General features: G+C 34.7%; 1 protein-coding gene across 1 annotated transcript in view; it reads left to right on the forward strand.

Annotated features, from left to right (window-relative positions):
* The first annotated feature begins 3,343 nt into the window (after positions 1 to 3,343).
* LOC145693900 (uncharacterized) overlaps positions 3,344 to 13,333 on the forward strand; it is a 64,222-nt gene continuing 54,232 nt past the window's right edge. Inside the window, exon 1 of the mRNA XM_081770067.1 lies at positions 3,344 to 3,525. Coding sequence (XP_081626193.1) covers positions 3,513 to 3,525 — 13 coding nt within the window. The 5' untranslated portion in view covers positions 3,344 to 3,512. The remainder of the gene's footprint in view (positions 3,526 to 13,333) is intronic.

The raw sequence follows: 13,333 nt of genomic DNA on the forward strand, positions 1-13,333 counted from the left end.
ACAAGTTGTAGGTCTTGGAGATCAACAAGTGACAGTTAAATCACGAGTTCGCTTATATTTTCGGATGGGTTTTCAACAGTTATCTGAAAACTTTTATATAGTTCCATCTTCAGAGTTTGATCTCTTATTGGGAAATAGTTTCCATCGAAAATATCAAGCAGTGATAGATGTGTCCAACAGACTTTACAAAATCCAAGCTAGGAAGTTAATAATTCCTATAAATCCCCCATCTAACCTGCAACAGTCTACTCCTCGGACAAACTTTTTATCTTCTAGGGATAGCGTGGTCCATCCCACTCCAGCATGCTCGAATGGGGCTGAGGAGGCTGCTCGATTCCCTAGAACCTTACAAAATCAGACTTGCAGATCAGAACAGCAGGCGCTTGGAGAACAACAATTGGCTGCTGAATTGGAAACCTATGTGGATCAAGAGGTGCTTCAGGTTACTGATTCGGGGCAGAATGGAGCACCTTCAGAAGGTAATTATAAAGTTTCTTCGGAACTTTTAGTTCAAGATCCAGAATTACAAAATTATGTAAATAATCTAGTAACTTCTTTTTCAGATGTTATTTCGAATCGTTTAGGATGTGTGAAGGATTTCTATTATCAAATTGAATTAATTGATAAAACTCCAGTTAAGTTACAACCGTATAGTGTACCAAACTATAAACAAAAAGAATTAGATAATTTTATTCAAGATTTAGTAAAAGAGGGGGTGGTAGAAGAGATTAATGCTTCTCCATTTTCCAGTCCATGCTTTTTGGTCCAGAATAGGGACCACAGTAAGAGATTAGTCGTGGCTTACGGTTCTGTGAATAAGAAAATAATTACACGGAACTTTCCGTTACCCAATCTTGAAAATGTTATTTCTAGCATATCAAATAACCATATATTTTCAAAGATTGACCTCAAGAAAAGTTTTTACCAGTGCTTGCTCACTGAGGATAGTAAACAGGTAACCGCTTTTGTAACTAAAAATAAGATGTATCAATTTCGACGTCTGCCAATGGGGTTATCAACTTCACCACATGTTTTGAGTTATTTGATGTCAAAAATATTAGACGGCTTGATTGGGGATAACTTAGAAATATTTTATGATGACGTGTTAATAATTACACCTGACTTAGAATCACATAAAAAACTGGTTGAGGAAGTTCTAAGTAGGTTCAGGGAAGCTGGATTAACTGTATCACCTTCTAAAACTCTTTTGTTTCAAACTAGAATAAAATATCTAGGGTTTCAATTTGAACGTGGAACGATGACCATAGATGAGGACCGACTTGAAACTATTAAAAATCTACCAAAACCTAAGAATAGGAAAGGCTTGAATAGGGTTTGTGCATTTTTTCAATTCTTTTCAAAATTTGTACATAACTTTGCTGAACTCATTGCACCTTTACAGGAGATGCGTTCTGCAAAAGTTCCATTTAAATGGACCAAAGAACACGATGATGCTTTTCAAAAACTTAAAGATGCGTTTTGTGACGAGGTAATCCTTAAGGTCCCGGATATGAATTCAAGTTTTGTTATTCATTGTGATTCTTCCTTGAAAAACTACAGTGCTATATTATCTCAGTATAATAAAAACGGCGAATTAATGCCGGTACATATGTTTTCAAAGGCCATACCACCATCAGACTGGAGCAAGAATGTTTACGAGTTGGAGGCGAAGGCTTTATCTTTGGCGTTAGAACGTTTTGAATATTATTTGCATAATTTCTTTGTAGTTTACACGGATTCGAAGGCTTTATCTTGGTTACTACATAATCTTAAACGGCAAAGGAAGTACGGTACTTTAATGGAGAAAATTTCCCAGTTTAAATTCAAAATTCTCCATATTAGGACGAGCTCTAACATAGCTGCAGATTTTCTGTCGCGAATAGGAAATCATGTAGAATTTTATACTAACGAACCTAATACAGCTGAGGTTATAAAAGATAATGGTAAAAATGTTAACTTAAGTTTTGTAAATTTTTGGAAATTGCCGTTGTTAAACGAACCCTTAAAAACACATCAACAGTCAGATAAAGATCTTCAAGAAATCATAGGTAAATTAAAAAAGAAAGAAAGAGTTGACTCTTATATGTTAAGAGATGGTATCTTGTTAAAGAAAACGAAGAGCCAGATTGGGGATGGTTATAGAGTAGTAGTTCCACAAAGTTTAGTACCAACTATACTAAACTATTTCCATTCTCAATTGATAAGTGGTGCTCATAGAGGGGTAAGAAAGACAACTACCGCCATTGCTAGACGTATGACATGGCCGAATATGTTTAAGGATATCAATGAATTTGTGAGATCGTGTCCTAAATGTCAAAGGATTCGCGATAGGAACACCTTGCCTCAGGGGAATTATTATACGAGACAAGTAAAAGCTCCAAATAACATGTTTTTTATTGATATTGCCGGGAGATGGCCTAGTAGTCAGGGATATGAATATGTATTAGTTGTAGTAGACGCCTGTAGTAAGTTTGTATTTCTAGAACCTTTAAGGAAACTCTCGAGTCAAGCTATATGTAAGAAGTTGATGGATATATTTTTAAGAACTGGGTTTGTCTCTAAGGTGGTTCATGATTGCGCGACATACTTCGTATCAGGGTATTTTACACATTTCCTGTATAGCCTAGGGATACAGGACATAAAAACCTCGCTGTATAATCCATCACCGAACATTTGTGAGAGAACGATACGTAGTTTGAAAGGGATTCTGAAGGCGTACATTGATAAGAATCAAAGAAATTGGGCCCAATTATTATCTAAAATTGCTTTCTCTATCAATGTGAGTCTTAATGAAACTACGGGTCTCTCTCCATGTGATATCTACTATGGAAGAACCATGTATAGCCCGCTTGATGTCAAGTGGCTAGTAGATCTGGGTATATTAGACGAAGAAGTCGATAACAATACGAAATATGAAATCATAAAAAGAAATTTAGAGAACGCCTGGAAAAGATGTGAAAAAACCTACTCTAAGAGGCATTTGCCAGTTAACTTTAAAGTTGGTGATCAAGTTTTGACCAAAAGATTCATGAAAGCATCATTAGAAAAACATTTTAACCCTAAACTTGCTGAAATTTGGGAGGGTCCTTATTTTGTAGTTGGACAACCGACTATGAATACCTTATGGTTGGAGAAGGTGGACAACCCCCAGGTCAAAATAAAAAGGCATGTTCAGCATTGTAAACGGTATATTCTGCCAAGAAATGCGCAACCCGTGAACAAGGTTGGAGATTAAAAGGTTTAGGTGTAAGAAAAAAAAAGGAAAATTTGTAAGGAAGATTATTTTATCTTGTTTATATATATATAAATATGTGACATGTTTGTGTGAATTGTTTGTGTCGCTTAATTTTTGTATCCTGCAGGAGCTGTCCATGGTTTCGGTCCAAATGTCTTTTGTGGTTATGTCAGAATGAATGAGGGAAGACGATCTTCCAGTATATACCCGAATTTGGATACACATATGTACGCGGGTCTATCTCACCATTGTAATAAAGCACGTCCTCAAGGTATAGATGGATGGAGACTGTAAGTTGTAAATTTTTGTATAAGCATGCAATGCATGGAAAATTGTAATTATAATTAAGATCATGATTCTTCTCCTTAAACGCATATACTTTTGATGGATGTAATTAAAAAATTTTGGGCAGACGGATCTATATGTAACGTATATTAGCGTTTCCGTCGAAGAAAAAAAAAAGAAAATATAAAAGCATTTCTGATGGAATTATATTTGTGTATTGGATTTAAAGGTAGGAGTTAAGTAATACGGTTTCTACTCACTAGATGCCCTTCCACTTCACTTATAAGTGCTAGTTACGAGGAGTTCCCTCGAATCTCAAGAGATGGCAGCACTTGTGGCTGTAGCTGCTGGGTGGGTTTGCCCAGCAACTCGGTCACTTGAAGATTGGAAAGGTAAGGGTTAGGTTTGAAGTCTGGGGAATTAAATTAAATTCATTTTCCGTATGTTATAACATTGAAATTCCCTTTCGAAGAACAGGGTTTGGAATTACGTTAAGGTTGGCTTAATACTACATGAATAATATTGCTTCAATTAGTGTGTTTTAAGAATATTTTGATTATTTGTATATGTAAAGAATTTCTTGTGTTTTTTGGTAAGTAGAGTGCTATTTTCTACTAAAGTTGAGTATTGGGTTTGTACTTAGTACTGTCCTGGGGAATAAAGTGAGGACGAATTATTTAACCTCTTTTGGCTGTAGAAGGAGATTCGAAATTTATTCGTCCTCTCGATATTTTTCAGAGCAGTGCATGGGACTCCCAATTCTTGGGTTTGGATCCCATTATATATTGGTTCGGATCGCGCATGCTGGGTTCGGATCCCAATAAGCACATATTATGCCAACTCAAAAATTATTAATGGGAGAATATTTAAGTAGGAATTTTCATAAGAATAAACGAGTAAAAACCCGAGTGGACGTATTACTGGTAATTCCTAACCTAACCAAGAAACATTGTAAGTTTTGGGGAAAGAAAACGAAAAATTAATTCACACGTGGATCCGGATTTTCACTGAGTGCCGGAATGGTAGTAATTTTCAGTAAATGGAAATAGTAAATGTGTATACGGGTAATATTGTATCTTTGAAATTATTAACGTTTCTTTTTGATAAATTAATGTTCAGGGAATTTGATACTTTCGTAAACTTTGGAAAAATTAAATGTTAATCGTTCCAATTTTCATTTGTTGGAAAGTTTTTGAAGTAATTGCAGTATTTAATCGTTTTGCTACGGGGTTTGGAAGTTTCTTGTTGTTATTATATATATATTTTGTTTATAATAAATTGTTCAAGTTGAATTTTGAGAGTTTACATATATCTCCTAGTCTAAATAAGCTTGATTGCTACAAGGAAAAAAAACATTATTTTTCAGTGTTTTTACTCTGCAATTGCCAAAACAAGAATCGGGGAAATCTATCTCGACTAGTGTGCTTGTGATTGATTTGTATGCAGGTAAAGGAAGGAATTGTGTCTGTTTATTGGGCAAGGTTTGACTTTTACCTGTGGACAAGTTGATCACGGGACCACGGTTGTGTGTGTGAGCTTAGAACGTTACAAGTTATTGCTTCAACTTTCTTCATGCGAGTATCGTAGTTCATATGTCATTCGCTTCCGAATAAAAGCAGGATTGCAAAAGGTAGTATGCGCATATGTAGATGATATATAAGAGGTGGGTAAAATTGGAAATTTTCCGTCCAAAAATATCTTTTTTTTTTTTTCAAATGTAGCATAGGGTGACCAGAGGTGCTGATTTTCGCAGAGTTGTCCTGCATGTTGCGAAGACGCCTAGAAAATCGAGAAATGTACTTCTTTATTAAAATGGTCTGCAAAATGTACTGAGTTAGCTTATTAGCAATATTTAAATATTTTATTCTGTATTCACAACAATTTGAAACACAGGAAATCTTTTCCTGAATGATGAATTGCTGTTTATTTTAACACTCTTTAAAATCCTAGGGATGGAGAACACTCAATAAACCATTGTTTCACAATACATTGCGTTTACTGAGATGTGCTTGTTCAGATATCTGTAAGATAGGAAAATGTTATTTTTCAAGTTTTAACAGTGATGCTAACCAAGTTAAATAGAAGTTGCTCCATGCTGGCCTAAATTTTCTCTGATTTCTTAAAATAATACCACACTCCGAAAATCGATTAAAAACACATTTAGCCCAACACGACGTTTTACTCTACTTTCATTAAAATAAATCACTACGTCATTCATCAAGTATTTAGACTTGTTTTGAATTCCCTCAATATTTTATTCAGTACTTTTCTTTTTAACAAAAATGAATGACTAACTTAAGGTTGAAGTTAAATAAAATACGGACACTTGTATTGCTGAAGCTGTAAATTATCATATATTTTTAAGTTTGTGTCCTATTTTTCGTCTGTCAGAATCTGGTCATTCTAATTTAGCACCACCAGATACGGCCCATGATAAAGGTACTCAAATTTAATATACCTTTAAAACTACTGTAGTTTATATGTAATACATGTGGAAAGCTTCATTCTAATTTCTATAATTACAGTTGTTTAGGAAAAAAAATTCTCAGGTTGGCTGTACAACACCATATGTCATATAAGGAAAAGTGAGATGTAAAATAAAATGAATCCAAATAATACTATTTACTTGAACATCATGACTTATACGTTTTTCTCTTCATAATAAAACATGCTTTTACATGGTAACATGAGAATGTGTGTCTGTATGTGTTTGTGTGTGATGTACGGGAAAAGGAAAAATTGGGAATTTTACATATGAAGAGCACACTCATGCAGCCCCAGTTACCGGTAGCAAAATTAAATATAAATTGAAACTACTGTGGTTCACACGCAATACGTGTGCAAGTTTCTTGCAATATCTACAAAAGTTATGAGGGAAAAGTATTTCTCAATCATGCTTGACAATTTCAAATTATACATAGGGAAATGTGAGAAATAAAATTAAAACGTATAAAGTAGTGTTCGTACGTAAATAGAGGAAAAAGCGTTTTGTTATAACGTTAGAACCTCTACACATGAGACAAAAAAAAAAAACACGTGGTATATAGGTTATGGGATGACATAATTGATTTGTGTGTTTTTAGCACAGCTTTTGTTCCAAATAACATAAACAATTGATAAGAAATTAAAACTACCGGAAGGGCAGTCTTGCTCCAATGGTCTCGATATCGTTTCTCCATCATAAATATATCTTAGTAGATATCTTTCCTTATGTTTATCTATGACTGCGCTGCAATTTTCTGGAAGGAATCTATGTTGCAGTGTAAGATATGCACTGTTAATAAGATATTACACCCCATTGCTTTGTAGAAGATATTCGATGCACAACTACTTCCAAATAGTTCTGAGACCGCTCGTTTCACAAAATATTCGTCACCACTTTTCTTAAAGAATCCCATGGTATCATCTCTTTATTTTCTAACACTGCATCAAATTCATGATCGTTGTAAAGTTAGCGAATTTGAAGCCAATTAGGATTCCCTAACTGATCTTAGTTTCAGTAATTTGTGGAGGCTTACGCAGAATATATTTGAAAAATAGTTTTGGTGCAGCGATGAATAGCGACCATTCACCGGGATTATCTTCTATGTTACGTTTCTCATAAGATCTGTTACATTGTTGTAACATACTATCTCACGTTCCACTGAAAATATTGTTCCCGGGATTCTAACGTGTCAAAAACACAGACACTTTTATATCTTCAGAATAAGCTCCTCACTGCTTGAGTCTGGATGCCAGTGGTTCTGAGACACTTTTTGACAAGCCTCGGTAATTTAATTGAAGTTGAATATCATATGGCGAATAGATAATCGTATGTTGGTTTTGTGAAGTGAGGATCGGTGGAGGACTATGAATCCTAAGCAGAATGAAAAACCTGGGTAGACTTTGTGCGCCTTTTGATCTTCTTCGGATGAAACACTGGAGTAAGAGACGGGAGGTTGTGGAACCTATAGTTCTTCAGAATGTGGCAGAGTGACGAACATCTCAAGAAATATTTGGGTAAGCAGTACTCCACTTTTTTATTTTTCTTTGATACACCTTTAATTGGAGGAACTATGGGAAAATAATAGTTTGTAGTACTGATTGGAACTGAAAATGGCATGCTGCGCCTTTTCAAATATAGCTAGTCCCGCAAGTTTGTAGAACAAGTATTGTGATGCCAAAAAAATGTGATGCCCACTTCTTGTACATATCTCCAACTTTACAGCCAAAGTACAAGTGATAGGCTTTCTTTATGATAGTCCTGAAATTTTATTTATCGTTGCACTTCGTTAAAAAGAATTTGTTCTTCATTGTTAGCACAATTACGAGACATGTTTCTGCTTAGTACATTCATAGAAAGATAATAATAATAATAACACAAACTCATCCATTCTTTCACCAAAACCATGTCCAGGATGACAAATTGTAACTGCAAAAGAACATTACACAACATGTTTTTCTGGCAAACTCTTCAATACAAATAAACCGTGATGTGGTCTATGTCTTTTTGGTCAGTGATGAAGTGCAAGCAATAAGGATAGTCAGGAATTTTATTTCCAATTTCTGATAACGTACTTCTTTCAAACCCCTAAACCAATCTTCAAAAACAAATTTTATATTCGTCATTAGCGCCATATAATTAGTAAGAATTTGTTACTCTTATCTTCGAAGCATTTTCACTGTTGACCGGTGTTATACAACAACTATTAACCTTAGAACTGTGGTTCTGACTACATTCATAAATTGAGCAAAAAAGTCAACAGAATCCTTATTACGATGTTGTAGTTATTATGGTATGAAAATGCTACCGTTTTTTAATAATCTAAATGCTATACGAAAGGAATGGAAACAAAATATCAGAAGTCTTGTGAAACTCTTCTTCTTTTTATAACGTTCACTCCAGCGTGGGAGATGCATACACGACTTCCGTCGGGATATCGTGTAGTAAGGATTTCACGTTAGTTACTATCTACGGACCTTACATAGGTTCAATGTTGAAAGGGACACTAATCGCCAATATACGCCATTGGAATGTTTACTCTTGAACAGAAAAGAACCAATACTTTAGTAAATCGTGCAAGCTAGGTTTTCATTTATGGACAGCATGCAAGCTATTGGCCCCTGTGAGTTTTAAATGTGTGTACGATTTAATCAAGTGTACAATACTGTACATCGCTAGTGAAAACTGGCAATTATGCTTATAATGAAGATAGTTCTACACCTACAAGCAAAGCCTGAAATTACTACTGCAGGCGAAGAGAATTTTAGAGTTTAGGAAATTAATTGTCGGTAAATTTCACCAATTCTAACAAAAGTGTTCTTTCTGTATACAAAAAGAAGTAATGATTGTCCAAAGTAGAATTTGTGTATTTTAAAAAATATCCTCATTTTCCCCTTCAAATATGGATTTTGTTTAAGAAAACAAAAATCTTGATAATCCTTTCTTAACGAATGTCCTCTGTACTGCATTGCACGCTTGACAATTTCGAATGTTAAAAACACTTTCGTACTAGAGAAAGGGAAGTGCATGTAGGAACGCTTTCATAGTTTTACCTGAAAATCCAATCGAAGAACGGCCATTAGAAATACCTATATTAAGATGGAAAGGCAATACAGATGGATCTCATAGAAGTAGAAATACTAAGTAGAAATTGGATGTGGTTGCCTCTGTACAGAAGTCAATGAAGAGGTTTCGTAAACTCGGGTTCCATAGACCATAGAGTTACGTTAGTTAGCTAATAATAATAATAAATTTTGACTGAAGATATCTTGATATATGCTTATAGTTGTAATAAATTTGGCCCCTAAGCATTAACTTGAAATAATATATATCATTGGGAAGCCCGAAGAAAAGTATACGCAACGTTCCGTTTTAGTATAATATTTTTAAGGAAAGTTATTGCGAAACTTATTTCATAAACTAGGATGAATTCATGTTCCGTATGAGTAAATTCAGTTTCAAAAATTAAAGTAAATCTGCATTTACAACCACACTAATAGATTAGACATTTTCTAAAAAAAAATTATAGAAACCTGATTTCCGAATATGGGATCTAAATTCAGTTCCCCATTCTTCACTCGTTTGAATAGAAGTCAGTACAAATGATTGAGAAAATGTAGAAAATGATTTGTCATTTTTATTTTGCAAGATATCGTAGAAAACGAGGATGGGTACGTGTCGTTGTCATTTTTCACTGATATCGGATCTAAGCAAAAGGATTGTGGTTAACATTTTTTTAAAAAAAAGAAATGTTGCGTAATGCATAATATTTGAATAATTGTTATGGTACTATCTTAATTAAATTTAAAATGGAGGAGCATGAATATATTTCCTCATGCTTGACTGATTTCCTACCCAAAGCATGTATGTAATTTTGAAATTTTAGATACAGTCTAAGTTGGCTTACTCTAGCCCCATTAGGATAAATTGATCCCAATTTTTGATGACTGCATTTAAATCCACGGAAAGAAAACAAATATACTTCCTATTGTACAAAATATTTTTTAACGTAATATCGGTATATTTTAATTTTTTTCTGAACAACGTATCGTTAGGAGGTGGATTTCAGTTCTAAATTCTCCATTTGTTTTAAACCCAATCCATGGCGATGAATGTAGAGGTTAAATAATAGTATAAAAAATATTGCACAAGACTTTTACTTGCGAACATACCTTTCAAATAAGAGTATTCAGTAAGTTATCCCTAACGTGGAGAAACTCATATCTACTCTTGATTTATTTTTATTGAAAGTAGAAAACCTTCTAAATAATGTATACATCACATTGTAAACTAATCGCGTATTTTCATATAAGTTATCGCGGAATTTTTTTCCTAGGTATCGTGTAGGGAATGGTATTTAATATCTTTACCTAAATCATACACAACGCAGAGGAAGTGATTGTAAAAGCTTAAGATAATATACATTACACTGCATTCCAATGTAGTAATTTTGGCCAGCGTTATCGAAGAAACTTACCGAAGAATAAAGAAGTGTTGGAAAACTTATACCCATTTACACACTTATTCTTTAATGTCTTCAATCTTCACTAATGCAAATGATTGCAGTGCATTAAAGAAAATATACACTATGTTCCATAAAAATTAAATAATTTTTGACGTGTTAATGGTATCAGAATTAATATGTTACTTGATTTTTCTATTCAGTTTCACACATATATATTTTATATCGTTCATATATGGTAAATGAGTTGTTACTTTATTTATATTTGTTTCAAATTGTGTTTTCGAAATATTCACAAACGATACCTAATACCGATAGTCAATATTCTTTTTTGACTCAGCATCTCAAGAGAACATATCACCATCACCTGCAGCATCCTACAGAATCCGCAAATAAAACGCTAACGGCTATAGAGCAACAATTTAGGCAATCGTTTAGTGTAACAATGAAGGTTTTGACTCGTCCGTTAAACATGTGTTCAAACCAGCAGTAGTAAAAGTCAATCGTTTTCAGTTTTAGTTTCGATCACCTTAGAAGAGATAAAGTCATACAGAGCGGCTAGTCGTGTTTTGAAAGTTACATACTGTCACCACCTACAACACTCTATTGTAAAAGTAACCAATAATGTTCTTTCGTTTTCTCACTCACTAATTTGGAACACCGATATGTCACGTAAGATGTACCTGGAACATCAAAGATAGTACCCATCAAAATCGTCAACCTACAACAACGTTCTGGATGGCGATGGATTCTATCGAGGTAGAAGTTCGGCGAACGTCAAGCTAAAAAGGTACCGAGTGCCTTTTGCAGATTAACTAAGGATTTGAGCTGGGATCCCCTAAGGTGGCTGTCCAAGAATGGAGCAGAGTAGAATTTGGGCAACCTTATCGCGTTCTTGATTATTCTGACTGAGAGGTTCCAAGGCCGTGGGTTAATGACCTAGGGTACCTAGGACCACTCCCTCTAGATATTGGCAGAGTTACCTCGGCTCACTACCTAAATTTCGCAGGGTACATAGGACCACTTCCCGTAAAATTTTTGGAAATTGCTAAATCTAAAAATTTGGTATGTACATCTACTGGTATTGGGAGCCCATCTGGTTCCCTCTTACGGGTAAAATGTTGCCTAAAATTCAAAGTTCTTAGGTTGTTGACACAACTTTATCAACTTTGAAAAAGTCTTATTACCTTAAGTGGTTATATGAGTAGTGATCAACCAAACACAAAGATTTGAAAGTCATCAACCAATCAGATTGCATGAAACATAGTGATCAGCCAGTCAAATTGCATCAATAATAACTTTGCCAGTGGTCACATTACATCCCTTTCGACAGTGAGTTGTGACTAAATTTCAAAGTGTTGTAGCATGTCAGGTAACATGTATTGCCTTTAGACTACGAGTCATAAGTTTCAGGAAGATTGCCTATCAGATTTCAAGATAAAAATCAACCAATCAGATTGCATGATAGATAGTGATCAACGAATCAAACTGCATCAACAATAACTTTGCCAGTTACTAACCAATCATATGACATCACCTTAGACAGTGTGTTGTGAATAAATTTCAATGTTGTCCCATATCAGGTATCGTATCGCCTTTAGACTGAGTCGTAAGATTCAATAAGGTAATATATTTCTGAAAGCTCAAGGTAAAAATCAACCACCGCCAATGATCTTAGAATATGAGTTATGACTAAAGTTCAAAGTATTGTTTCATATTAATCAAACGCATCGTGCTAAAATTTTGTTTATCACAATTCCCAAATTTAAAGAATGGTCCTACATATTTCTATCGATATACCTATGTCTTAGAATTAACCATATAATTATATGTTCAATTACGTCAATAACCTCCGGTAATTGTTTACCTTAGAAAGAAAAAATCAGAATACCAGTTGTGGTCTAGAAACATGTAACCAAACTTAAGAAGTACCACAAGAAATTTTGAAAAGGAAATGAATGCTCGTACATTACCGCATCCAGGTCAATACCTTCCACGTGGTACTACGTATTGCTTCCGTTTATATTGTGTCCCATAAGAGGAAATAATCAAGACCAAACATGTATATTAATTTTATTTTGACAATTCTCAAATTTAAGCAGAATGATTCCACAAAGTTTAAGAGGAACGCATCAACGTACCATTGTCCTGGAAACATAATCCCATTATAGTCAATAACTAACCACGTGACAATAATATTTGACAATGATTTGCCATAGCTGTTGACACCAGCTTGAACGCGTACAGTATAATGCCCTTATGACGCTCTGTGAAGATCCCATATTTACTTTGTTCTCACGCAAGTACACGGTGAAACTGAACTCCTACAACCATGTAATATATTGGATATACCCACAACATCAACTGATCTTTGTCTTGTCTTGACTCGTATCCAAATCAAGCTGTGAGGACCAATGGAACACATATCTCCACAAACAGCGACATGATTTCTTCTTTTCTTTTCTCTTCTTTACTTCGATCAATCTCCCATGAACGGGAGGGATAGTGAAAGTAAGTATGATGGAGTAAATTGAGGGTGAGTTTGAGTAAAGCATCAATAACGTTTGAGTATGGTGGTGAGTGAAAAGGATGATATGGGCGACAGTAATGTTTGAGTGTGCAAGCGAGAGAATCCGAGTGTAATTGAGTTGGCTGAAGGTGAGTGTGCATGAAAGTGGGAACACCAAAAATGTTTGAATGTCTTAATATGTTAGTATGAGTATGGGAGATTGATTGAGTCTTAAGGCGGGTGAATGTTAGTGTGAGGGAATTGATAAAGGGTGAGGGTGTCAATTATATTCGAGGGTGAAGACGAGTAGTGTGAGTGTAAGGAACTTATGTAAGGGTGAACGTGATTAAGGGTCAGGAA

The sequence above is a fragment of the Thermobia domestica genome, chromosome 9 (assembly GCF_964235325.1).
Source record: "Thermobia domestica chromosome 9, izTheDome1.hap1.1, whole genome shotgun sequence".
In the NCBI taxonomy this organism is placed as follows: domain Eukaryota; kingdom Metazoa; phylum Arthropoda; class Insecta; order Zygentoma; family Lepismatidae; genus Thermobia; species Thermobia domestica.